This window comes from Monodelphis domestica, chromosome 1, assembly GCF_027887165.1.
Source record: "Monodelphis domestica isolate mMonDom1 chromosome 1, mMonDom1.pri, whole genome shotgun sequence".
NCBI classification, from domain to species: domain Eukaryota; kingdom Metazoa; phylum Chordata; class Mammalia; order Didelphimorphia; family Didelphidae; genus Monodelphis; species Monodelphis domestica.
Genome location: NC_077227.1, coordinates 74,577,727 through 74,604,697, shown reverse-complemented (window position 1 = coordinate 74,604,697; position 26,971 = coordinate 74,577,727). Strand labels below are relative to the sequence as shown.

At 36.3% G+C, this 26,971-nt stretch overlaps 1 protein-coding gene and 1 long non-coding RNA gene across 2 annotated transcripts in view; one reads left to right on the top strand and one right to left on the bottom strand.

The window, feature by feature from the left end:
* PARG (poly(ADP-ribose) glycohydrolase) overlaps positions 1-20,877 on the top strand; it is a 162,767-nt gene extending 141,890 nt beyond the window's left edge. The window contains exons 16-18 of the mRNA XM_001372494.4: positions 2,555-2,660; positions 15,682-15,810; positions 16,619-20,877. Coding sequence (XP_001372531.1) covers positions 2,555-2,660; positions 15,682-15,810; positions 16,619-16,785 — 402 coding nt within the window. The 3' untranslated portion in view covers positions 16,786-20,877. The remainder of the gene's footprint in view (positions 1-2,554; positions 2,661-15,681; positions 15,811-16,618) is intronic.
* The window catches only part of LOC103093023 (uncharacterized), a 59,568-nt gene that overhangs the window by 4,642 nt on the left and 27,955 nt on the right, over positions 1-26,971 (bottom strand). The window contains exon 3 of the long non-coding RNA XR_460226.3: positions 2,526-2,648. This is a non-coding gene — a long non-coding RNA (uncharacterized LOC103093023). The remainder of the gene's footprint in view (positions 1-2,525; positions 2,649-26,971) is intronic.

Genomic DNA, 26,971 nt, shown 5'->3' with positions numbered 1-26,971 from the left:
GATTGGTCAGCCCCAAGTTTAAAATGCTCTCACTGTTGATACCTAAAAGGTATCAGTTAGGACTACTTCCTAACCGAGCCTTCCTACCAGTGCCCTGTGGTCCAAAATTATGCCCAACCCATAGTCTTCCTCATGCTATCAAAATTCAATTCTCAGCGTCTCTCAAATAGATGTTAAAAATAGCTGGAAAAGAGATTTACTACTCTGGAAAAGAAAGATTAGACTGCCGTTTGTTTTAGCCATCATTGAGCACTGGCTTGTTAGCCAAAATAAAAAATTGGTTCTAAGCCCTCAGCTATCCTGTTGAATCTTGATTTTTCACTAAAGAGTGATTACTGCTAAAGAGATGATACTGATCTTCCCTAAGCTGAGTGTGATTGGGGATCTCTATGTCCATCTTGTCCTTACTTGGGTTATTTGAGATAGAAGTAGACAGAGGCCAAGTGTGGTTCCCAGAACATTTGGGCCATCTCTGCTGCAGAAGAGACGCAGGGGTCTCCCAAGTCTGGGATTTGTTTGGCTATATAAAGGCATTTGTACAAATAGTCATTTACCTAATCTGCTTGCCATTTATGTCTGATATCATGATATACAATAAGGATTCCATATATGGTTGTATCATGTCTCATTCATTTTTTTGTAATCTCTTTTTGGTTATAAGTCTAAATTCTATTATATATTTGATCTTTGTAGATTATTCATATAACATGCCTAATTTTTGTTACAACTTAAATGTTTTTAGGAATATATAGTATTGTTTGACAGTATATATTTAATTATGCCTAAAGAATTGGTGTGTCCTTCATTCTCCTTTTTCATGCTTGACTTCAAACAATTTTTTTAAAAACATAGATCAAATAAGATATCTAGGCTCTAAAGAACTTATTAAAGTCAGGGAAAGGCTCAATATTCTTTAAAATACTCTTGAAATATGTTTGAAAGGAAATTGAAGTGAGTGAAAGCTTCCTTTTCCTTCAGGTATCTTAACAGAATTATAGGAAACTTAAATGTCATAGTAGCTATGACCTAACACAAAACTGCATATCACTATTGGAAAAGTTTGCTCTTCATCCTCATTGCATTATAGCAGGGGCTGCTATTTCTCAGCAACCTGCTTGAAACATTGAGCTCTCCAATATTTGTGACCTGAGAGAGATTTTCCAAAGCCCCATACATCTGATGGAGCAGGTAATTTGTGGAGACTTGTGTAAGCTCTGTACTGCAAGCATTGAATAATGGTGTCGTACCAAATTATAATTAATATCTGTCAGAATTTACAGCCCAGAAGGGGGTGTAAGGAACAGGTTTATTAATCCACTCCAGACAATGTATTAAATAAATTTTTATACCTTTGCAAAAACTTCACTGAGTGATTTACTACTTTTCTATATGTGGATTTTGTAGAAGCATCTTTCTTTATCCTTGATTTTTCTCTGGGAACATTTGTCACAGATCATTTTCCTTCCTTCATTTACGGTTGTACAGAAGCCTATATTTTAGCCTTTATTTGGCATTGGAGAGAACCTAGAGCGTATTTGCCTGACTGTAATATTAAGCCTTTAATATTGTCTGATGGTCTTAGAAAATATTTATACGAAGAGGCAGAAAATCCAACTATCCTCAGAATAAAGACATGGAAATTGAAAATCGGAAATCCTTAGGTCAACAGTTAACTGTTCTCTTCTAATATGCAAAATACAGTCAATGTTTAACAAGTCTTTACAGTATATTATATAGTATTATACTTTCCTAGAGCTATTACATTGACTCATAAGATTAGAAGGGACCTTAGTGGTAATTCCAGTTCAGGAATACCATCTACATTAACATATACTAGGGATGGTTTTCAGCCCCCTCTCTCTGCGAACACTGCCAGATTCAGGGAGCCTCAAGGACTGGGAGTTTAATTTAAACTGCAACAGCCATGTAATCTCACTGAAACTCAAAGTTTTCTCACCTCTAAAATGAGAATAATAATTACACTAACTGTTGTCGTGGGACAGCTCACGATAAAATTAAAAGTACTATGTAAGTGGAAGTTATTGTTGCTAATCAGAATTCTTAGGAGCTACTCACACTGTGCATTTCTTAGAAACACATCTGTATTCTGGCTTGTTAGTTATCACCTATGGAGAAATGAAGCAGTGAGCTTGAGGAACATAGACCACTCAGGGATTTCCAAAGGAAACACTGTTTTAAAAAAAAAATCTTTCTAATATATAAATGAAAATAATTTGTGGATATATCTTATTAGCTTCCTCACTGTATATAACGTGTAGAATTTAGAAATCATTTCTACTTTTTTTTAATCTAGGTACATAATTGTTCAAGGGTTTGCATTTCAATGGAAGCTGGAAATATAATGAATTCTTTCTTTTAAATTTTTATTTTTATTCTTTGTGTATTTTCAGTGAATTTCTACTTTGAATTACATTTTCTACTTTTCTCACAAAACGAATAGGTTAAAAAAAAAAGCATCGCTTTTAGTACTATGAAAGTATTGTATCAGAAACATATCAGCTCACATGTTGGCATATTTTTGGTTTTCCTATAGGCTTACTGTGGTTTCTTTCGACCAGGAGTTTCTTCTGAGAATCTTTCAGCAGTGGCCACAGGAAACTGGGGATGTGGTGCCTTTGGGGGTGATTCTAGATTAAAAGGTGAGTGAAGAGAAAATAAAAAGAATGATAGGTTTGTATACATGTTGATTGGGCCAGAAGTGAATCCATCCCTATAATATCTCCTTTTTTCCTTTTTATTAGGAATGTAAACATTACCAATAAATATACTTCAATATAGAAAGAACAAAAAAAGGTTTTATGTGCAACTCTGAACTTGTGTTCTGTATTTTGTTTTTAAATTTTTCCTATATTAACTTCTGTATTAAGCTCTTATCTCCTATACTTGCTGCCTCCTAATACTTACTTTTCTTTGTTCTTTCCATGACCTCCAGGCATTGTGGTCTTTCTTGCTTTCCCTGTTCATCATCTGACTCTGGCCTCACACTTTTATGTCTTTCATCAATCCTAAGATTATAGTTTGCCAGTTCAACTTCAGTCTGTCCTCTAAACCTTGAATCCTGACCCACCCCAACCCTGCCGTAATCTGTCACTAACATCCCTTTTTAAAGTTTCAGACTTTCTTCTTCTGTGCTGCTGAACAGGACTAGATAAAGTCATAAACTGCATCCTCCACTGGTGTTGTCTGATTTCAACTGAGCTCTCACTGCTGCAGTCCTTTTACTCTTCTCTGATTGATTCCCTTACACACTCTCTGTAGTATTTATTCCAAAACTTCCTTTCCTTACATAATCCACCTACACCAATTCTCCCTTGTCCCTCTCATCAACAGATATTGTTTAATACTTTAATGAGGAAATAGTAGCCATCCCTCACATAAGCTCCCTCTTCTTCCCAGAACATGACACTTTCTCTTTACCAAGACCAACCCAACTATTTCTACTCTCAATGCTATATGATTAAGTTTGCTCTTTCAATTACATATTTTGTAATTTTCAGTCTCTTCTTATCCAGTGGCTCTTTTTCTCTTGCCCACAAACCTCCTATATCCTTAAAATGCCTTCATTTGGCCCCTACTAACTCTTCAGGCTACCATCCTATATCTTTTTTCCCTTTTACAGCCAAACTTGTAGAAAAAAGTTTTTATACTCATATTCTCATATTTTTTTTAACTTCCCATTCATTTCTTAACTTCCTTGATTTCGCTTCTAACCCTATCACTTGACAAATTATGCTTTTCCCAAGATGACCAACAGTCTCTTAATTGCTAAGTTAAAAGACCTTTTTTCAATCCACATTTCTCTTGACCTCTTTGCAGCATTTGATATAAGTGACCAAGTACTCCTGTATAATCTCTCCTCCCTGTGTTTCTGTAACTCTTTTTTCCCAGTTGTCTTGAAATATTTATGACTAATTCATATTGATATCATTTGCAGAGCCATCCATTTTACATCACCTTTGTGTAAATGTCCCTGTGACCCTATCCTGTGCCATCTTCTCATACTGTATATCTATTGGTGATCTCTTTTGTCTTATTTTCTAGCACTTATGTCATTCATGCATCATTTTCCCTCTACAACTCTAATACACACTTTCTGGTCAAAGATGTGTTCCTCACTGTCCCATGAATGTCCCATGTTCATTCCTGACTGTATATCTTCTTTTATATTCCCCTTGCCTGGAATGCCCTTATCTATTTCCTGCATCTGTCTAAATTCTCTCTCTCCTTCAGGGCACATCTGAGGTTCTACTTCCACTTTGAAACCTCCCTTGACTCCCAGCCCTTGTTGGGCTTCCCTGTCTCTGAATTTTTAATGAATTTATAGTCTGTACCACATGATTCCACACATTAATACTTGTGTGTTGTTTATTCTTGTGTATATGTTAATCTCTCCCTATTAGCATGAATTATGCTTTATATTAATTTGTAAATTTCCCATAATAACCTGTAACAGTTAAAATTTAGGGAGATGGGGAGACTGAGGCAGGTAGAAATTAGTTTCTCTCTGCAAGGAGTATTATATTTTTTAGAGGTTTATTAAGGATTAAGGATTAAGGATTAAAGAATATACAAGTAAGAAACATGTGCCTAGGCGAGAGGCCTAGACAAAATAACCTCACATCATGGAAGAGACGCCTCTGCTCCAAAACGGAAGTCCAAAAAGTGACAAGAGCTCCAAAAACCTTTGCCACCAGCTTAAATCCTTCCTCGATCTCGGCCCACCTCAGAATTCTTCCTCCTAAGATCCTTGGCAATTTCAATCATTTTTCTTATACTCGTATCACTCACTTACTGACTCTTTCCCCTTTTGTGGCAGATCCCTAGAGGACTATACCTCAAAGCTGTCTTAAGCCTCCTTGCTTGGAAGCTTTGTTAGCCTCAGACCCTGCCCCAAGTGACTACTGGGAGGACAGAATTGGTCTTATCTAGATTCCCTTTCTTTCAGGCTTGGTAAAGTACTACACATCCAAGTACCCAGTATCAGTTCTTTAGTTCTATCCCTATTTGCGTGTCTAACCAAGTAATAGTAGTATCTTTCCCCCTAAATACACACCTTTCCTTAATTTCCTTATTTCCTTTCTAAGCTTGGGGTCATTCTTAGCTCCCCTCAGTCCCCTGACACCGATGCTCAATCAATTGCCATCTTGTGGAGGCAAACTTGATAAGACCTTCGTAGTTTAGGCTCTTATCACCTCTTGTCTGAACTATTAATAATGTAATCTCTTAATTACTATCCTGGCCTCCAGTCTTTTTTTCTGGACTAGTGAAAAAGCCCTTGACGTGGCCTCCCTACTTTTTGTCTCTTTCCTCTCCAACTACTTCTCCATATAAGTTTTTACCAAGTTTGTATTCTTAAAGTGGCAAATCAGATCATGTCACTGTCCTTTTCAAGAAACATCAATGGCTTTTCTCCTCTTTTGGAGAATGTATGTTTCTTAAGGTCAGGGACTATTATTTCTATCTTTATATATCCCCTAACTAAATGCTTTTTGGATTGAATCAAAATTTTGTCCTAGTAGATGTTTCATATAGTACATTATTGATCTCATTAGAATAGATCTTTTTAGTGAAAAATCCAACATGACAAATGGATTCTCTGTTTTCTGTGTAATAGAATAATTGCTCAAACTGATCATTGGTTTATGCAAGAAATTTATTCAACAAATATATATGGATAGCTTTTGATGAATAAGACATAGTCCTGGCCCTTAAGAAACAGTCTGGTGAAGGAAACAAAAAGCTTATATGTGCAAGCCTCATGTTCCTGTAGTCTGTTATGTGAGATGGTGACATTCATTGTAACAAACACCTTAAAAATGGTGAACCCAGGGGGCAGTTGGGTGGCTCAGTGGATTGAGAGCCAGGCCCAGAGACAGGAGGTCCTAGATTCAAATCTGACTTCAGACACTTCCCAGCTATGTGACCCTGGACAAGCCACTTAATCCCCATTGCCCAGCCCTTTCTACTCGTTTGCCCTGGAACCAATGCATAGTATTCATTCTAAGGCAGAAGGTAAGGGTTTAAAAAAAAATAGTGAACCCAGGATCTTTGGGAGTTCAGAGGAGGGAAAGAAAACAACTAACTTGGATAAATATAGAAGATATGATAGCAGAGGACATTTGAACTGGACCTTGATGCACTAGCCCCATTTCTGTATCTGGAGAGGACTGCAAAGAGAATAGCATTGGGAAAACACATTGATTTTGGGCAGGAGGGATGGGAGAGAAGGCAGTGTAAGTAAGTCCCATGCAGGGGATGCTCATGGTTTTGCATGGCTAGAGCCAGGGAACCCCTCATAGAATGGAGGGAAGCTCATTAAGTTGTGACAGATACCTTATTTGATCCTCCCAGCCCTCTGTCTTTGTAGATGTAAGTGTTCCCTTTGGAGGTGGTATGAGTTCAGAACCAGCAAGAACTTGGGACCCAGGGATTGGTTGATCAGGCCCCATAGGTTGAAAGGAAAGGTCTGAATATGATAGAGATATTATAGCAGGCACAAGTTTATCATCATCACTTCCTACCTTGGTGCAAGATTACTCAAGCTTTTAAAATGGTCTTGTCTAATCCTTTAATACATCTGCCTTACTTGGCCATATTCAAAACAAGCCTACCCCTGTTCTCAGTGGTTTCCTCACAATGCGTATCAAGGCCACTGTTGTTTAGAAAACCCAGCCATTCTCTTGGCATCCTAAACTTTCTCTTGTCTAAGCTAAACAGTACCATTTCCTTCCACTCATTCCTCAGAGGACATGAGAGGTATCTTTTAGCATCTGAATGGCCATTATATGGAGATAATATTTTATTTTTTTCTGTATCCCTCATATTGCAGAGCTAGGAGTATATATGGAAGATGCAAAGAAGTGCATTTAGACTTGATATCATGAACAACTTTCTGCTAAAGTTGATTAGGCTGCCTCAAAAGGCAAGAGCTTTCCCATAACCACAGTTTTTTTGTCAAAAGTTGCGTGGCATCTTACCAGGTCTGATGTAGAAGTTTTGTTCAGGCATGGGATGGACCAGCTAGGTTTTGAGACCAGGCCCTGTCTAAGTGTTAGATTCTGAGATTCTGTGGCAAAGTATTTGATTACATAGATAGAAGCAGAGTGAGAAGGGGAGTCAAAATGACTCAGGTTCCTTTTTAAGGTTATTTTTTATAGGATGAACACCAATGAAAGTATTTTTTTTAACTAGACTATTTGAAAGAATCATTATAATGTGACCTGTTTGCCAGCATGTGAGAATAATGTCATTTAATCATTTGTTATATTGATTGTAATGAGATTTACCTACATCTCTTGGCTACAAATAGGTTGTATAATCTGTGTATCCTATAATCATTCTGTTTCTTAACTTGATCTGTCATCTCCAAATCCTGTGATCCTTGCAAATATGATTTTTTTTGTGTTAACTAATAACTTAAAGTTCAGTAATATTTCAAGAACAGAGTAATTTTGCTTACTTTTTAAAGTGAAAAATGTAATTTCTGATTTCCAGTCTATCTGATTTATTTTTTATCTTCCTGAGTTTGTTTTAGGGAGCCTGTTTTCTATTTTGAACTTATTGATTTTTATGACAACTCCTTTTTTTTTTGTTTTGCACTAAGTAAATAGATGACCAGGTTTATGTCATCAATCCACAAATCTAGATCTGCCATGTGCCTTAGTTGTATTTGATTGTCAGCTCAAGAAGTTTTGTATATTTGCATTAAAAACTCATTCTTAATTGCTGCTGTCTGTTGTATGATCTTCAAGTGAATTAGTTAATACCTCAATTCAGTATAAATTTGTTATTATAAATTTAAGCCAAATTGGAACTTTTTGACACATTAATCTCCCTACTCTTTTATATATAGTCACTTACCAATTACTAACTGCCTTCTCAATGTCCCTTATACCCATCCCTTCCTCTTCTTTCTCTTGACAAACTTTAGTCAAAGCTTTGATGACCTTAGCAAATAAGCTTTTAGCTGTCTTTTATTCCTCTAACCTGTCCTTTGGAATAGAGTCAAACTAATTTGTTTTAAACACTGTTTTTATCATGTTACTTCTCTATTATAAAGCCTTTTAATGGAAACTTCTTTGCAAACAAAGTGCTGCATCTGTCTTTCTGTCTGCCTGGTTTATATGTGTATAATTTCTAACTCTTAAATTTAAACTCTTTTGTCTTATTTTCTAGCACTTATGTCATTCATGCATCATTTTCCCTCTACAACTCTAATACACACTTTCTGGTCAAAGATGTGTTCCTCACTGTCCCATGAATGTCCCATGTTCATTCCTGACTGTATATCTTCTTTTATATTCCCCTTGCCTGGAATGCCCTTATCTATTTCCTGCATCTATCTAAATTCTCTCTCTCCTTTCAGGGCACATCTGAGGTTCTACTTCCACTTTGAAACCTCCCTTGACTCCCAGCCCTTGTTGGGCTTCCCTGTCTCTGAATTTTTAATGAATTTATAGTCTGTACCACATGATTCCACACATTAATACTTGTGTGTTGTTTATTCTTGTGTATATGTTAATCTCTCCCTATTAGCATGAATTATGCTTTATATTAATTTGTAAATTTCCCATAATAACTTGTAACAGTTAAAATTTAGGGAGATGGGGAGACTGAGGCAGGTAGAAATTAGTTTCTCTCTGCAAGGAGTATTATATTTTTTAGAGGTTTATTAAGGATTAAGGATTAAAGAATATACAAGTAAGAAACATGTGCCTAGGCGAGAGGCCTAGACAAAATAACCTCACATCATGGAAGAGACGCCTCTGCTCCAAAACGGAAGTCCAAAAAGTGACAAGAGCGCCAAAAACCTTTGCCACCAGCTTAAATCCTTCCTCGATCTCGGCCCACCTCAGAATTGTGTGAGATTACAAAGCATTTTGGGGAAGTGGAGCAAAGGCTTGTGGGGATTGTAGTCCTGTATTCAAGTCTATTTTTTACAAACTAGTATAATACTGTTTCCTTAATAAGTATTAATTGGCATAGTTATTTTGCTTTTAAAATTCCTCTCCTTTCTGTCTTTAGTTCCATTATCCCACAAAGGCCTCCTAAAGTCTTTCCTCCAGTATCTTGTCCTAGTGAGGAGGTTGCCCTGGTCTCCTGAAGGGAGAATACAAGTGGAATACAAGCATTGACAAGTTCAGGATAGGCTTTGAACATGGGCTCATTAACTGGCACTTGTATATTCCTAGAAAGAAGAAAGAATACTGGCCACCAAAAGCGAATATTTTTTTAGACCCAAGTAATTGATGTAGATTTGTGGCAATTAAGACATCAATCAAGCAGTTGCAGTTTGCAGTCATGAAACAAGTACCCATTCTGATGAAATCATAGATCTTTAGATATATTAAGAAATTCAGTAATAAATGAAGTAGCTCCCCTACCCACTTCAAATTTAGACTGTATATGCCTGAACCTTCCTTTAAGGAGATTTTAACACATTCACACTGAAATATAGGGAGTCCAAAGTTTGTTCAGAAACATTCAGGTGGCTTTAACTTGGAAAACCATGGTTTATTACTTCTAAGTAAGTGTACTTGTTTCAGAAGCACATATCATGAAATCTACTCAAGAATTACTTAGGATTTTTTAAGCCCTAAGAAAACTATTGATTAGGAAAATTATCTATTCATTTCATCATTTATTTGGAATCACAACTTGATAAGTTAACTAGAATATTCTTATAAAAGCAAATTGCTTATTTACTTTTCATTTGAAATGTAAAAATGTTCAGTCTATTTGACTAATGAACTGCTTTTATTCCTAAAGGTTACTAGTCCATTGATAGTTGTGAAAATGTGTGTGTGTGTGTGTGTGTGTGTGTATACAGCCTTTGTACTATATTCTTTAAGTTCGGTATTGTTCTGAACAAAGGAAGCTATTTTCCTTGAAGCATTTCAATTAAAGATACCAGATTCTTAAGCATCAAGGGATTTCTCAGGACTGAGCAGTTTTATTTAGTACCGCTTGGTGGCAGTTTGGTATTTTGTAGGTTTATTTTTAATATAACTCAAAACATGTATCTGTCTTTGTGTGCAAGGCATACATTTACAGTAAGAAATATTTCTTTTACCTATAGTACTAACAAAAATTAACAGGGAAATTAGGTTTTTGAGTGTAAAGTTATTTAAGTCTTTTAAAAAATATATAATTCTAGATTAGAGGGGCAGGAAGAATCAGTTGGAAGAATGTGTGTGTGTGTGTGTGTGTGTGTTTTTAAAAACTGTGGATACATGTCTAAAATTGAATCCTTTAAAAGTTCATTTCACTCCTTTTCCTTATATATCAACCTATTTTCCCCAACTCTAAGTGCAGATTACCTTGTAGTAATTATTTCATGGCAAGTAAAACCAGAAAAACTTTGAGAAGATAAAGAAGGGTGGATTCTCTAGTTTGATGTTGGATCCTGGGTTTTCCTTGAGTGTTATGGTGCTCTTAACAAGAAGAGATACTGACTCATGAGGCTGGCATGTGGCAGTGCTAATTCCTGCCATGAGCAGCACTGCCACAACATAGTTATCTCACAAAGAGGTTTTGGTGTATTTTGGAAGTCACATCTTTAACATTTTATCATAGACCTTCAGAACTGGAAGGAGAGAAGCTCATGGCTAGGAGTTGTTGAAGAATACTGATTTTGAAAGGATTTGGGGGGATTCTAAAATCACTGACCAAAATTCTTTGTTATAGGTTTTTGAATTTGGAATCAGACAGGACCTTGGAGACCATCTAACCTAACTCTCTCAATTTATAAATGAGTAAACTGAGTCTCAGAGACTTGGCCAACCTCATATAAGTCCCTAGTGGCAAAGCCCAGACTTTAGTAGAAGAACCACATTCATGTAGCTCTTCCATATAGTTCCACATCTTATGTCTATTTTATTCAAACAAAAAGCATTTTTTAGGCATTTTTGGTCTATTGTATGAAGGACTAGGAGTGGGAGACAGAAGAAATAGGGGTAGACAGGAGTCCTGCTCACTAGTGACTTAATCTAATTGGTGAAAACATATATACATGAAACAGTAAATAAGCTATTCTGTGGTATGTCTTATATATGGTAGTGACAATAAAAGACCCTCTAACAAGATTCTAATCATTTAGACTAGTCTGGAACTGAGATGTTATCAATATGGGCTGGTGGCATCAGATAAAGGTTTGTGGAGAAGTTAAAATTTGAGCTGGACATTGAAGATAGACTGAAAGGAGGGGGAATAGTCCAGATGGGAAGGACACTGTGAGCCAAAGCACAGTAGTGGGAAATAAGATCACATCTTCATGAGTCAATGACATTTGACCAGAGAAAATGAGAATTTAATGTACATGTTAAGTTTATATCAGTGATGGGATACCAATGTTGCAATAACCCCTAGACTGACTGAGCCTTGAGAGACAACTGAAAGCACTTGATGGAAGGAATAAAAGTGTGGTTAAAAAGGATTAGTCGAAAAGATAGGAGATTAAAAATAGTAAAGGATAATGGAACAGAGAGAAATTAGATAACCACACATATAAGTATGTGTATGTGTGTGTTTATACAGATTTGTATATAAATATAGATGTATAATATGCATATATATGTTTATATTTACATTTCTTACTTATATCATCTTTGAGTAATGCATCCAGATCAGTCTGGAGGTTTAGAGAGGTCACAGAAGGAGAAGTCTGAGAAAAGGCTACATTGCAAGTCAATGTTGGGGAACCTTCACGAGTTAGCTTTTTTCTTATCCTATAAGCCTGGAAGCATGCACATGAATCATTTAAGTAATCCTACATTATCAAATTACTGTAGTATATGGCAGAGTTTATTTTCAGTATCAATGATTACATGTTAACATTCCTAAACAAAGTCTCATTTTGATCTACCTTCATTTTTTTTTCATTCTTTTTTTAAGGCATTCATTGCAAAAAGAAACCAAGTTGTTTTTTAGTTAGTCATGTAGACTTGGTTTTTTTGGTTTGGTCTGGTTTAGTTTTTTTTTTTTTTTTTACAACTGAACATTTCTGCCAAGGAGAAAATTAAAACCCAACTCCCTGCAGTTGAAATTAAATAATTCCTTTGGCATTTAGACAGGCTTGAAGTCAGAATCTAATGCTTTTATATCATTTTTTGGACCCAGTCCACACACCATAAGAACGGTGTTATATTGCAGATATATTCTCTTTCCCAACTAGAAAGGCAGAAAGAATTCATTTAAATGTCCATGCGCAGCTCTCTGGAACTGTAGGGATTTGGAGTTTTTAGGTATTGAAAGTCTGAGGGACATTATAGTAATCTTTTAAACAATTATTACTTTTTGGAATAGTTTTCTTTCTGAAAGTCTAATTTATGTCATTTTTATACATTTATATTTTTTATACATCCAGGGGAATAAGATTATTGTTTTGAACCTTGAAAATGGCTGATTGAAGACTTTGAATATGTTTGGGGTATACCTATGGCAGTGGATGAATATTTATATATAATATATAAAACGTATATTTAATTGAAAATATTTTTGCCTTTTTCTTGTTGTTTTCTTCTAAAACTCAGGCTTAGCACGTCAGACAACTCAGTTAAAATTAAGTTGTGTTTCTATAAGGACTCACAACACAGAGCTGTCCTTGGGCATATTTTGTGTTGAGATATGTACTTGGTCTGACATTAGAATATCTTCGCTCTGGTACACCATCTCTATGTGAGCAAGTCACTTAGTCTCTTTGAGCCTCAATTTCCTCTAATGTAAAAGAATATAGATGATAATACTTGAGCCAGATGTCTTGGACACTGTGAGGCAGGTTCTTTGTAGGCCTTAAAGTGATATAGAAATAGAAATTGTTAGTATGTCTCATTTTCTTCCTTTGTAAAGTGAGAATGATATTTGGATTACTTAAGCCAACATTCTTACAGCACTTTTAAGACTTATCTCATATCTACATATCTCATTTGATTGTCTACTCTATAGGGATGTGCAGTTTTTTGTTCAGCCTTTTCAGACATATCAGTTGTGTCTGACTCTTCCTGGTCTTGGGGGGGATTTTCTTGTCAAAGATACTAGCATGGTTTGCCATTTCCTTCTCCAACTCATTTTAAAAATGAGGAAACTGCGGCAAATAGACTTAAGTGACTTGCCCAGGGTCACACAGCTAGTAAGTATCTGAGGCCAGATTTGAATTCAAGAAGATGAGACTTTCTGCCACCAGGCCGAGCCCTCTTTCCAATGCACTACCTAGCTAGTCTTTTGTACGCGAAACTGCCTCTTAAGGTTGTTGTGAGGGTCAAATGAGATAATGTATGTAAGCACTTTGTAATAAGTGCTTAATAATGCTATATAATTAATAATATTTAAATTAAATTTAAATTTTTATGTATTAATATTTAAATAATATTTTTAAAATTATACATATTATTGTTCAAGCTATACCTGGATAGAAATGGGCAGCTGTTAATGTCTTACCTATTTAAATCATTCTTGATAGTTGCCTTTTTTCTTGAATAACACATTGAAAATCAACATGAAGTACATAGTAGAAAAGCTGATAGATTTAAAGTTAGAGGATCTAGGTTCAAAATCCAGCTGTGTCATTTACTAAGTATGTGACCTCTCTATGACTCCATTTCCTCATATGTTTAAAAGCAGGGAGGAGGGAAAAGGACAATGATTGCTAAATCCCTTCTAGCTCTAAGTATATGTTCCTATAAAACTGGAAATTAAAAATTGTCTCTTACTTGGGGAGCAGGAGCTATTAAGGTCTTTTGTTTATTAATGACCCATATTTAGTCAGATTTTCATATTCCCACTAAAAGGTAATAAATAATATACCATATTTTCAGGCTATGGAGATTCATTAGCTTCAATTTTTATATGCAGATTAGTTTAATTTGGCACCTTTAAAAATGGGTTTACTGAAGCTTTAATAGATAAGTTGGTTAAGTAGTTTTAATTAAAACATCATCTCTCTTGAGATTAATTACTCCAACACTTATGAGATTAATGAATTTCAGTTATGGCACCCAGCACATTGCAGATACTTGAGAAATGTTAATTGATGAAGTTTATCATATTCTTTGATAGTAAAAGAATTTTAGTCATAATCAAATGTCAGAGTTCCTTACTTGATCTGGTATATGTTGAATTATATTTAGTTTCTGAGTTGGTTTTTTAAAATATCCTTCTATCATAGTTGTAATATATAAATTTCTTTTCTCTTTCCTGAGAACAAAGGCATGTGTCTAGCATGACAACATATACTGAAAACATGTTGAATGTTTTAAGTTACATCATTACTTCTCAGGACTCAGTGTTGGAGTAGATGCTTCCTTTGTCAACATGGTTGATCTTAACTGATGGTTTTGGTGAACTGCTATAGCCAAAAAAACTCACCCTCTTGCTGTTAATTCCTTCATAATGAGGTTTCTTTGAAATTATCTGAGCAAATTCCTGGCTGGTTGAAGCTCGCAGTCTTCTAGCAGTTAGTGCCTGGGCCCTTCTGGCATAGATTTTAGGAACCCAGAGTCAACCTCCATGCTACAGTAAGACCCTGGAGGAGGACTGTAGTGTGTATAAGGTGGGATTGGGAGTAGTTTGAATCCTCAATTAGACTTTTTTGAGTTTAACTTAATAAAGGATTTTGACTTTAGAAAACTTAACATGATGCAGAGTGTAGTAAGTGGGACCAAGAGAACAATGCTTGCAGGGCTTATAAATTAAATTTGATTAATGGAAAAATTAGTGAAGGTTCCAGAGAAAAGATAATGAAATATGCCACCTCTCTCATAGCAAAAAGATGGAATATCACAAGAAAAAAAAGTCTAGATGTCGTTAGATATGATCCTTTGTTGAATATTTTTTGATTAATTGGTTTCTTTAGCACAAAAGAATTTAATCTCAAGGGAGTAAGTAGAAAAGGCTCATAAAATAAAAACATCAGGAGTAAAATAGGGTTAAAATTTTTTTTTATGGGACTACTATTACAAGTTTAGCGATTTACTTCTTTAATTCTTGCAGGGTTAATGAATATATCAATATCTTTTCACTAAATCCACTGACCAAGAAAACCCAGTTTTCTTGTCAGTGTAAGGCTGGTGGCTAAATTTAAAGTAAAATAATCTTTGAGAGTAACTTAGTTTAGAAATAGAACAGTTGTTTTAGCATCTTGGCTGTGTAATTGAACTGAATCTTTTTATTTGTTGCCTTGTACCATGAAATACTCAATGAATGATAGCAGACATTTCCATGGCATTGAACATGTGCAAGATGAGTTGCATATGTTATCTTACTTGATCTTCTCAGTAGGCCTACACAGTTGGTACATTTTATAATGAAGTGAGTACCCTCATTTTACAAATGAGAATACTGAGGCTCAGGTTTCAAGACTTGTCCCTGGTCACATAGCTGATAAGTATAAGACAAGAGGGTTCAAACCCCAGCCCCTCCTGATTCTGAGCTCAGTGATCACGATATTACACTGCTTTTGTATTCCTAAAGAAAACGTGAAGAATCACATTTGGCACAATTCATCATTTTAAGTGATTTGGATAGTAAGGCAGGAAGATGCTACTGCAAGCTAGTGTTGTTGCTTACTCCCCATGATGTAGCTAATTTTAAAAAAATTAGAGCTATCTTGATATAAATTGTCATACTGTCAATTGGTGATTGGTAATTTTTTTTCTCTTTGCTTAGCCTTAATACAAATACTGGCGGCGGCTGCAGCTGAGCGAGATGTGGCGTATTTTACCTTTGGGGATTCAGATTTGATGAGAGACATTTATAGCATGCACACCTTCCTTACTGAAAGGGGACAGACTGTTGGTAAGTACAAGGTAATCCCGGCTCCCTATTAGAAGAGGTGTTTGCTAAACTTGGATGGATGTCACAGGCAGGAAGGGAAAGAATTTATTTGGGCAAGGGAGACAAAGCAAGAATAGCTGTGAAATTTCTGGTTTGGGGGTTTTGTTTGCAATATTTTAATTCACTAATATGACTCTTTGGTCCATGACATATTGAATGAATGTAGCATGGCTGATTGTTCTTAAAGGGCCCTAAAGGTGATGGGTCTCTTCATTCTCTCTTTCACATTTGTCAAAGCTAATAGGAAAAAGTGGCAAGTTAGCCAAATGTAGATAGGAAGATATCAACTAACTCCTACATGTCGAGTGCATCAGAATGCTTATGGCCTATAGATTTTTTTTCCCCCAGGTTAACTACAACAGCTTTTCTAGAAGCTGAATGACTAGGGAACAGTCAAGGCATTCAGTCAGTAAGCACAAATTAAGTGCTTTCTCTGTGCCTGCCAGGCCACTTGTGTTATTGCTTGTACCATCTAAAGTCATATGACACAAGGAAAGACTATATATGTGTGCTTGGCTACTTTTGTACGTGAGTTTGTGAGATAAAGGCAAATGAGTTTTTAAAATGTCTATTTTTTATAAGATTGTCCTCCAGATATATGAAAAGATATATTTCTTAGAGCCAAATTATAGGATTAAATTAATTAAATTAAAAATAAATTAAATTATCTTTATGTGTTAATAAAACTGAGAGGATCCTTTTGGAGGTTTTTCTTCTATACATTCTTACCTTTATTTTATGTTAAATAGTTGGACTCTTTACTTTCTAGGGCAAGTTTATAAGCTGCTGCTGCGGTATTACAATGAAGAATGCAAAAACTGCTCGAGCTCAGGACCAGATGTTAAGCTTTATCCTTTCATATATAGTATCATTGACTCCTCTGCAGAGACCACTGACCATAATGGAAAAAGGACAGGATTTCGTGGATTGGAATGAGTGAGACACCTTAGTCAGCGTGGATTCTTTCTTCCCCCACTTGTCCCCATTCTTCCCCCACCAATATGCTGTTTGAATTGTTGGGTGTATTATATGAACTGGCTTAACTTAATATAATTGTGTATATAATCTTGCATTTGTAATCCCGTATGCTGTCTCATTTTGGAGAGATGGGATTTTTCAGGTTGTCCATTTAAACCACATCCATCTTGATTTAGAATAGGTATGATTAGGTATAATTTTATTTCTGTTTTTTTTTTCTTATTCATCAACGTATTTCAGTCGATATTCTTTAGACTCCATAGTCCATCAAGTTTCTTTTTGAAAATCTGTAAAAGGTTATTCTTAATCCTTCAGTCTTTTTTTTTTTTCAAATGCCTATAAATCACACAAATTGCCTCTGTACCTAAGTGAGTACCAGTGATTCCTGGGTGTTCAGTTTAAAAGATTTGTAGTTGTTTTTTTATTGGCTATGCTCACTAATATACTTTCTTCTCCACCTCACACTGATTAGTCTTCTCACTGCATTATTTGACCTTTTGAAAATAGTGTAGGTGTATATATGTAATCATATACACATACATATATAGATACATATATACACATATATATTTCCACACATGTAGCACAATAAAAATATCCTGGGTTTAAATCTGTCTTCAATACTAAAATCACTTTTTAAAAAAAATTTGCTGGTGAAGCACTACTTATAGCAACTTGTCTGCTTTTTTTTTAAACATATTTTCTCTAATATTTGTGAAATCCTACACAGAACAAGGAAAATAACAGTAGAAGGGAAGAGATCTATATGAAGCAAATATGGATTTAAAAGCATTGAAGCTTTTAAAAAACTAGGATCAGTATATATGATTGTGGTAGATGAGGAAGTATACATAACAAGAATTTGAGAACTGGGACCTGAAAACAATTCATCTTTATTGAAATAACTGGTATTTTGGGGATGTATAGTTAACAGATTTTCATTGGCATATCGGTTAGAAGCTATTTCCTCTCTCATAGCTATATTTTCTGTGTAGATAAGTATGGACTCTTGGGTTTTTCATTTTGTGCACACAAAAGGCAAATAAAACTGGAATGATGGATTATTAGGTTTAGGTTTTTTCAGGGACTCTGTCTTCTGTCCTCTTCATTGTTAGATGGACATACAATTGGAAACCATCTGTGGAAAGGTATATACTCTTGAGGAAGTTGGAGAGAATGATTATGTTAGTGATTTGTTATAACATCCACAATTTAAGCAGAAAAATATATAATCAGGTTTTCAAAGCAGTTCTCTACATAACTAGGCTATCAAACCCTGGTTTGTGGTAAATGAGTAGGAAGCATTGTACAGTCAAGTTCTGTTTGGAAGTCCTTATGGACTCAAAATGTCAGAACTGGCAGAGACCTCAGAGGTGATTTAATTACTTTGGAGATGAAGAAACAAGGCCCATTGGAGTTATGTGCCTTGCTGAAAATGACTTAACAAATTAGTAATAAAGCTAGGGTTAGATCCGAGAGGTACCGATCTTAGTCTGGGGCTCTCCCTTCTCCACCACTTCTTTGGACCTTGCTCCACTAGAATTTTGTTGTACTCATGTTGTACCAACACCAGTTAATATCTCCAGGCAGTTCTCTAAGACTATAAGGCTCATAGATGAGTTGCTAATTGTATCAGTGTGGGAAATTTTCATACCAGAAGTTTTCCATGCTGATGAAATCATATATGTGGACCAAAAATATTGTTAGAAGTAGTTGGATCACTAGTTAAGGCCTGGACTTATTTTTGTTTATGTAGAAATACTCCACATAATAGTGCAGCTAATTTTTTCTTTTTAGTAGTAGTGTAGTTAATACATTTTAACCAGTCCTCTTCATAAAGTTTCAGATCCTTGCTATCACGTCAGTAGACTCTTCACTGAAGCAATTCTGGGTCTTATGCCCTGCCCAGGCAGTTATGTATCTGTTTTCCTGAGCTCTGCCCCTGAAGGAGTATTTTTCACGTAGCCATTTACTATTAACTGGGAGTATAATAACATTTTACATCTGTTGGTACACATATGATTGGCAGTAGCTTTGCCAAAGACATCATTCATTTTCACCCTATCTTAGCCAAGGGCTTGAAAGTCACATCCTCCTTCTCTCCCCCCACAATGTTAGTATCTCGCATCTTTCCTTCCAGCCCACTTAGAACTCTGGCCAAGTAATCACAGTTACATTTTCTTTTCTTTTCTCCACTCCAAGTTGAGTAGACTGTTATTTTTCAAAATGGTTCAAAAAGGGCTTCAGTACATAACATAATGTAGAAATGAATAAACCCAGGTAAAGGTTCCCAGAAGTAATTGTCTTCCAAACCCATAGTTCTCATTCTCACGTCTTGGTGCTGAATTAGGGAAAGTAGTTTCATCTCTTCTTTCTGAGCAGTTTTCCAAAAAATGGGATAAAGATAGTTCCTCTTTCCCAAATGTAATAAGAATACATTTAGATTGCATGAAATATGGGGGAGGGGGGTGGGGAGGAAACTGATAGAATTTTTGTGCAGGGAAAGAGGTTAAACAGAGCAATCTAATTGGATGATCAGTTTCTCCCTTAATGGCCTATAGGCTATTCAGTCTAGATTAAGACTTCTGAGACCGTTGTTATTCTTCATCCAGAGAATACCTGAGCTAATAATATTTTCACTTTCCAGTAGAGTATGTAACAATCAGAGGAGGAAAAATTGCTATCTCTCCTAGGAGATATTTATTGTCCTTTTATCTACTTGAACTAAAGCTAATGGTTTTCATTGTCATTTAATGTTATCTACCTTTTTTTTCTGTACAAATGAGAATAAAGAGATGTCTTATTGTATACCTATCCAGAATGTTTTTGATATAAAAAAAACATACTTTTCACACTGAGGAGTTCTCAGGGGTTGGCAGGAGGAGAAGGAAAGTTGAATTTGAATCAAAACTTGACTGTCATATAATTGTTACTTCCTTCAAAGAGTAAAAGGGCAGAAAAGTAAATGATATTCACATTTTTTACCAAGTGCCTGGCATTGATCATTACTCATGAAAGAACATTTGTAGGATTGGTTCAGATGACTTCCAGTGGGTAGTTCTCACCCTTCTTCACTGATATAATGTCAGAAGCACATGTATTCCATAACCATACTTTTGAAAGGAACTTGATCAGGTATTGTCTCTGTGATCCAGCACACACTTTTCACTCGTATTACTTTTTTTGGGGGTGGAATTAACATGCACTTAATTCCCATCTAGTGTTTCTCTCTCTTCTCTAGCTATCTCTGTAGTCTCATGGCAGGCATATGCTGAAGCCAGCTCCAGCGGATAAATTTTTAGTATGAGCATTTACACTGTGGAAATTGGCAATAGTTACAGATAGAGCTTTGTTGATTGTTTAGAGTATCAGTACAAAAAAGATTACAGATTAAACCTCACATTATGTCATATGTACATCCCCCCCCCCCAGCTGATTGTTAGCATTTACCAGCTCATATATCTCCAACCATCTCATGTCTTTGTGATAAAAAAGGATATTTTAAAACTTCTGCTTCTGTGATTTGAGGGGATAGAGTTTTGTCCCATACCAGAGCTCATTTTATATATAATCATATATATATATATATGATTTGGCCAAATGGAAGAAAAAGGGGTTTAGGATGAAAGGGTAGAATTTAAACAAATATTCAGTAGTTAAGCATTTATTAAGCACCTACTATGTGCCCAGACACTGTGCTAACAAGATGAATTATTTTGTACTTTAGTTGTCACAAGAAGCAATTAATAGAATTGATAGCTAAAATTCCATAAAATCTTTGGCGTCATCTATTCTAGTGCCAGAGTTCTCTTGGCATGCTACATCTTCTCTATCTAGCCATAAAAACTAACAGTTTACTGAATAGTAACAACTAAATCCATATATATTCATCTGACAAATGGTTGGTTTTTTTCCTGACAATTTCTTCTAAATTTCTGCTTAATACATCATAATTGTTTTTATTTTGAGAATGGGAGAAGGTATCTGTATGCTAATGTTTACATGATTTTTAAAGGAAGGCAATAAAGATATTCTGATTACTTGTTACTACTACCTTGTTTCTTGATTCAAGTTTAAAAAGGTGCCATGGGCATTTGGGGGGGTAGGGAGGGGTATATAAGCTTGTGTGAGCTCATCACCTTAAATGTTATATAAGAATGCTTTACTTGATCACTGTGAATAAACATTAAAAGGAAAAAGAATTATTTGTCAAATAGAGGGACTAAAAAAAAGAAAAGAAAAATTCGTTTTAAATTGAAGCCTTCTGCCCCTGGTTGGCTTCTTGAATTTGAAAGGTGTCATTCAACCTCCTGTCATTTGTCTGAGTCATTGCTTCATTAACTGATTTTCCTGAGCTTCATCCAGTCATCCTAGGAGAGGATTTGAGGAAAGTAGGATAAATAAAAAAGATTCAGACAAGCTGTCTACAGACCTCAGTCAAAAGGGCCTGAGCAGAAATGCCTTATGGATAAAATAGCTTAGAAATAACCTTAACTTTCAGACTGGGCTTATTGAAACCTATTTCTGCTTGTGTTTGGTCTTAAATCTGAAAGTGGCCATTGATTTTGATGCCTAAATGACCACCCAGCAAAAAAAATAGAGCACAGAGAGCTTCAGCCCCATGACAAGACTAATTCTATTGTTGAAACCAATACTGTAGTTGAGATTCAATTCCTTTCTGTTTGCTACCAGAAAAGACAAATAAGGTAGGATTTTTCATTGTCCTTTGGTTTCTTCAACTAGGGCTTATGAGACTTATTGAGAGAAAGGTTAGATATTTGGTTAAAATTAACTGTAGATTTGCTTTGGATCTCCAGAAAATTGTTTTTCCTTTGTTCTGGACTGTATAAGAACATATATTCATGGTGATTTTTTACCTTATATTACTTGAGAGCACTCAACTGATCTGTTTACATATTCCATGGCAAGCTGTGGAACCTACTTCTCAGTGTTTTGATAATGACTCCTATTCTATCTGTGCAATTTCTATGGTTTTCTTCATGCTTGTAAAGCACTCCTCAGCACAGGGTCTTTCCTCCTGCTTATATCCTCTCTCAATCTCTTTATCTATTTCCTTTGTCTCTGCTATCTGCAAACAGATCTGGATATCCCCTGTTCCATGTATACTAACATCTCTTTTTTCCTATATTTCCCTCATGGCCAAACTCCTAGAAAAAGCTGGCCTCTTCTTCCTTGCTTCACTTATCACTCAACCCCCTACAATCAGTTTTCCAGTTAAACTATTTGATTAAAATAATTCTCTTTCTAGGTTGCCGCTGATCTCTCAATTAAAAAAATATTTTTTAAAAAATTAATATTTCATTATTTTCAAATACACGTAAGAACAAATTTTTAACACTGATTTCCCGTCTCTAGGAATGGCTGTTAATCCACTGAGCTACCCAGCTACCCCCTTATCTGGACTATTAAAATAGCCCCTAATTGGTCTTTCTGTATTAGTCTCTCCCTGCTTCAACTCATCCTTCACACAACTAGCAGGATGACATTCTAAAGCTCACTTTGTCACTTCCACATTGTAGAAGTTCAGCCTTCCTTTTGCCTCAGAGATTAAAAAAAAAACAAACTAAAAAAAAAAAGCTCCATTGTTTGGTGTCTAATGTGTCCCCAACTAATATCTCCAATATTATTTTAGATTCACAGTACATTTCAGTTATGTTATCTGCTTGATATTATTCCTTGTACACAACATTCGATAGGCTATGAACCATGTCCAGAATGCTTTCTTCTCTCCCCATCTTTTAAAATCTCTTAACTTTAAAAAACAGCTAGGTGGCACAGTGGATAGAAACCTGAGCTTGCAATGGGGAAGACTTCTCTTCATGAGTTCAAATGACCTCAGACGCTTACAAGCTGGGTGACCGTGGGAATGTCACTTAGCCCAGTTTGCCTCAGTTTCCTCATCTGTAAAATAAACTGGAGAAGGAAATGGTATACCAGTCCAAAATCTTTGACAAAAAAACCCAAACCCAAATCGGGACACAGAGTCAAACCTGACTAAACAAAAGGCTTTCCTAAAAATTCATTCCAAGTGTCACCTTTTACAAGAGGCTTTTCATGATTCCCCCACCCACCTCTTCAATTACTTTGCATTTATTTTGCATCTGTGTGTGTATCAAAGTGGTTCCCTCCAGCAGAATGTATGCTCCGTGAAGGCAGGGCACTTTCATTTTTGGTTTCGGTATGCTTCATAGATCTAGTACAGTGACAGATAAGTAGTAGCTGCTTAATAAATGTTTACAGAATCTAAGGATGCTCATGACCGTTTCATCTTTCCACATGCCCTGCTTCTCTGGTTTCCCTTAGTGACTGATTCAATAAATAGGAGGGTTTTGGATTTGGAATACAAAAGGAGACATCCTCCTCCTTCCCCAAGTTTTGATGGATAGAATAAATATCTAATGGTACTGAATTGATCTTAGTGAACTTTACTGGCTTTAGCTTCCTGCTTTGCATATTCAGTGTTTGTGTGACACCAAACAAGCACTCATCTTCCCTGGCTCAGCCCACATCAAAGGAGTTTTTAACAGCTGCTACCCAGGGACAGCTCCAAAGGCAGCTGGACGAGATCAGTGGAAGGCAGCCTGGTGGCCTCCTTGCATTGGCGTGACCTTTGTGGAAGAGTGAAATGTTATGGCTCAGAGAGTACTGCAGCCGATCTAAGAAGAGCTCACCCTTTCATTCATTTTTCATTAAGAGTGCCTGCGACCAGCTCTTCCACTGAAAGCCAAAGCTGGCAAAATGACACCTGCCTGCCCCAGCTGCTGTCTTGAGTGAGGAGAGAATGGCAGAGAAGGAGAGGCTCTTGGGGAAGGCAGAAAGCATAACGATTCATCTTAGGTAAGCGCCTTTTGGAGAAACAGGTGATTCAGACATTCTTATAAGGGTCCTGGGAACCCAGGCTTTAGGCTGGCAGCTGTCTGGAGCACAGCCAGCAAGAATTTATGGAGCACCTACTGCATACTGGCCTCTGAGTCCAGAGCTCCAGAGCTAGTCTGCCTCTTAGCCAAGCTTAGTCATAAAGACGCGATTTCAAGTTCTACCTGTCACCAATGGGCTGTATGACCTTAGTAAGCCTCCATGTCCACAGGCAACTGAGCCATTGCCAGTCTGAACTGCAAAAGCACTCCCTTCCCTCCACCCCAGTTCCCTGTAACAAGAGAATACCAGGTCTGGTCCAGAAAACAAACAAACCAAACTACCGTGCTCTTAGCAGTGTATTTATTGGGTACCATTGAAAACATGAAGATATAAGACATGGTTTCTGCCCTTAAGATACTTGTAATTGGGAAGCTTGCACTGACACATGAAACTGTTCTGATTTATGTGATACAGATGATAGTCTGCAAACATGGAGAGAGGAGAGAGAGCAGCAAATTCCAGAGTGGTTGGGAAACATTAATGAAGCCTCAAGATGAGCCTTGAAAATGAAAGGGAGGTCATTGGATAGTCTGAGGGAAAGACCTAGGAGGACTAGCCTCACTAAAGCAGTGGGAATGCAGGTAATAAAGTCAGAGACCCAAGTTCTAATACCAGCTCCAACACCTACTAGTTGTATGATCTTGGGCTAAACTCTGCATCTCAATTTCCAAAAGAGAGTCGTGGACTCTGGACTGTGAGGTTCAGTTCAAAATTGGTGATCCTCTGTTGAGAAGTAAGTAGAAAATTAAGTCAGGGTCTGATTGTAGATGAAAAAACTATGCAGAGGGGCAGCTTGGTGGCTCAGTGGATAGAGAGAGCCAGGCCTAGAGATGTAAGATCCTGGGTTCAAATTTGGCCTTGGACATTTCCTAGCTGTGTCACCCTGGGCAAATCATTTACCCCCCACTGCCTAGCCCTTACTGCTCTTCTGCCTTAGACCTCTCTCTCTCTTTTTAAGAAGGTAAAAAATCAAAACAAAACTATGTAGCAAAATTCACTAAGATAAAATCTATCATTAGATATTTATTCTATCCATCAAAAGTTGGGGAAGGAGGATGTCTCCTTTTACATTCCAAATCCAAAACCCTCCTATTTATTGAATCAGTCACTAAGGGAAACCAGAGAAGCAGGGCATGTGGAAAGCTGAAATGGCCATGAGCATCCTTAGATTCTGTAAATATTTATTAAGCAGCTACTACCTACCTGTCACTGTGCTAGATCTATGAGGCATACCAAAGCCAAAAATGAAAGTGCCCTGCCTTCACGGAGCTTACATTTTGCTGGAAGGTAACCATTCTCTCTCTCTCTCTCTCTCTCTCTCTCTCTCTCTCTCTCTCTCTCTCTCTCTCTCTCTCTCTCTCTCTCTCTCTCTCTCTCTCTCTCTCTCTCTCTCTCTCCCCTCCCTCTCCCTCCCTCCCCCCTTCTCTCTCCCACTCTCCCTCCCCTCCCCCCATTTTATGGTTTATCTATCCATTTTATGGTTATCTATTTTAGAGTTGTTTCTCCATGGTAATACTTCATCTTCAGACCTTCTTTTCTTGACTCTTTAACCCATTGTTCCCACTATAGGACAGATAAGAAGACAAAACCAAAAATATTCCATATATTCCAAAATATTCATTCAATAAGCACATCATTGCAGGAGCAAAGAGCTAGAAACAAAAGGTGCATTTGTGGGAGATACAAGAACAAATTGTGGTATACGATTACAATAGAGTATCATTGTATCATTATGTGAAAATTAGAGAAACATGGAAAATTTTATTAACTAATGCAACAAAGTAAACAGGATCAGAGAGCCAATATAAACAATGACTGTAAATGTATATGAAAAGAGCTCTGAAATAAAGCCAAAAACCAAACACTTTTTACTCCTAATGATCAATTGACCCCCAGAGAAAAATGAAAGTACAGCTCAAACTTTTTGCGAATTCAAGTGACAATTCAATCAGTAATATATTTTGACATTTCTTCTATGATTATAATGAAATCTTCTATTTTTTTAACCTTTCATATGTGTCTTGTCATCACAACTAGATTATAGGGTCCTTCTGGATGAGTTCCATGTCCTGCCATGTCCAATATTTCTCTGTATCCCCTATAATACTTCAGCACAGTCTCCTTGCATATTACTCAGTAAATACTTGATTTGATAATAATGATATTTTAAAGATTTAATTATATAATAGGCATATAGCTAATCTTTTGATTTCAACAAGAGATACCATTTACATTTCTATGAAGTATAGGATCAATCAATTAACAAGAATTTTAAAGCACTTATTTATGTGTCTTATTTAGAGATCATCAAGATTTTGAGAAAGCAAATTTCAAAGGTTTCAAAGGAAAGATTGGTCTGAATACCATGGACTAAAGTCCTGGATAGGAGATATACCTAGAAATCATAGGAAATGCTCAAGACTGAATTCTGAAGACACAAAAGGAAATAATTCCAATGAAGGGGAAAATTGGGAATTGAGTATTGGACTTGGAATCAGGAACACCTTGAGTTCAAATTTGACCTCAGATATTTAACTAGCTGTATGACCCCAGACAAGTCACTTAACCTTTCTCAGCCTCAGTTTTCTCATAGGTAAAAGTAGGATAATAGTATTTTCCTCATGAGCATAAGAATTAAATGAGCTAACATATAAAAAAAAACACTTTTCAAACTATAAGCACTACCTAAACACCTCTTATTAATTCACCAGCTAATTGTTAATTAATTAATAATCACTTATTTTAAGAAGAAATATACTGAAGATGAAAACAAGCCTGGTAACAGGATGAGTTTAAGAGCATGACATAGACCTATAAAAAGTTTCAACAGTGCTAAAGCTCAGAATGATGTGAGGCTGTTGAAAGGGGTTAAGAATGACAACAAAAAAAGGATGGGGTGGTTAAAGCTATATTGGGAGAAAAAAGAAAATGAAAGAAGGGATAGTACTTTTGATTGGGATGGCCAGGACTATGATAACCAATGAAAGAAAGCAGTGCTACTCAAATTTAATTTTGCTTCTTTTTTCTTTGCCAAGGAGAATGATGTTTGTGGAAATTATTAACATTCAGTTGATATCCAAGATAAGTAAGGAGATAAGTAAGAAAGCACTTGACTGGCTTTCATGAACTCCAACCACCTGGCCCAGATGAACTACATCCTTAGGTGTGATGGTTGAGTCACTGTCAGTGATATCTGGAAGGTCAT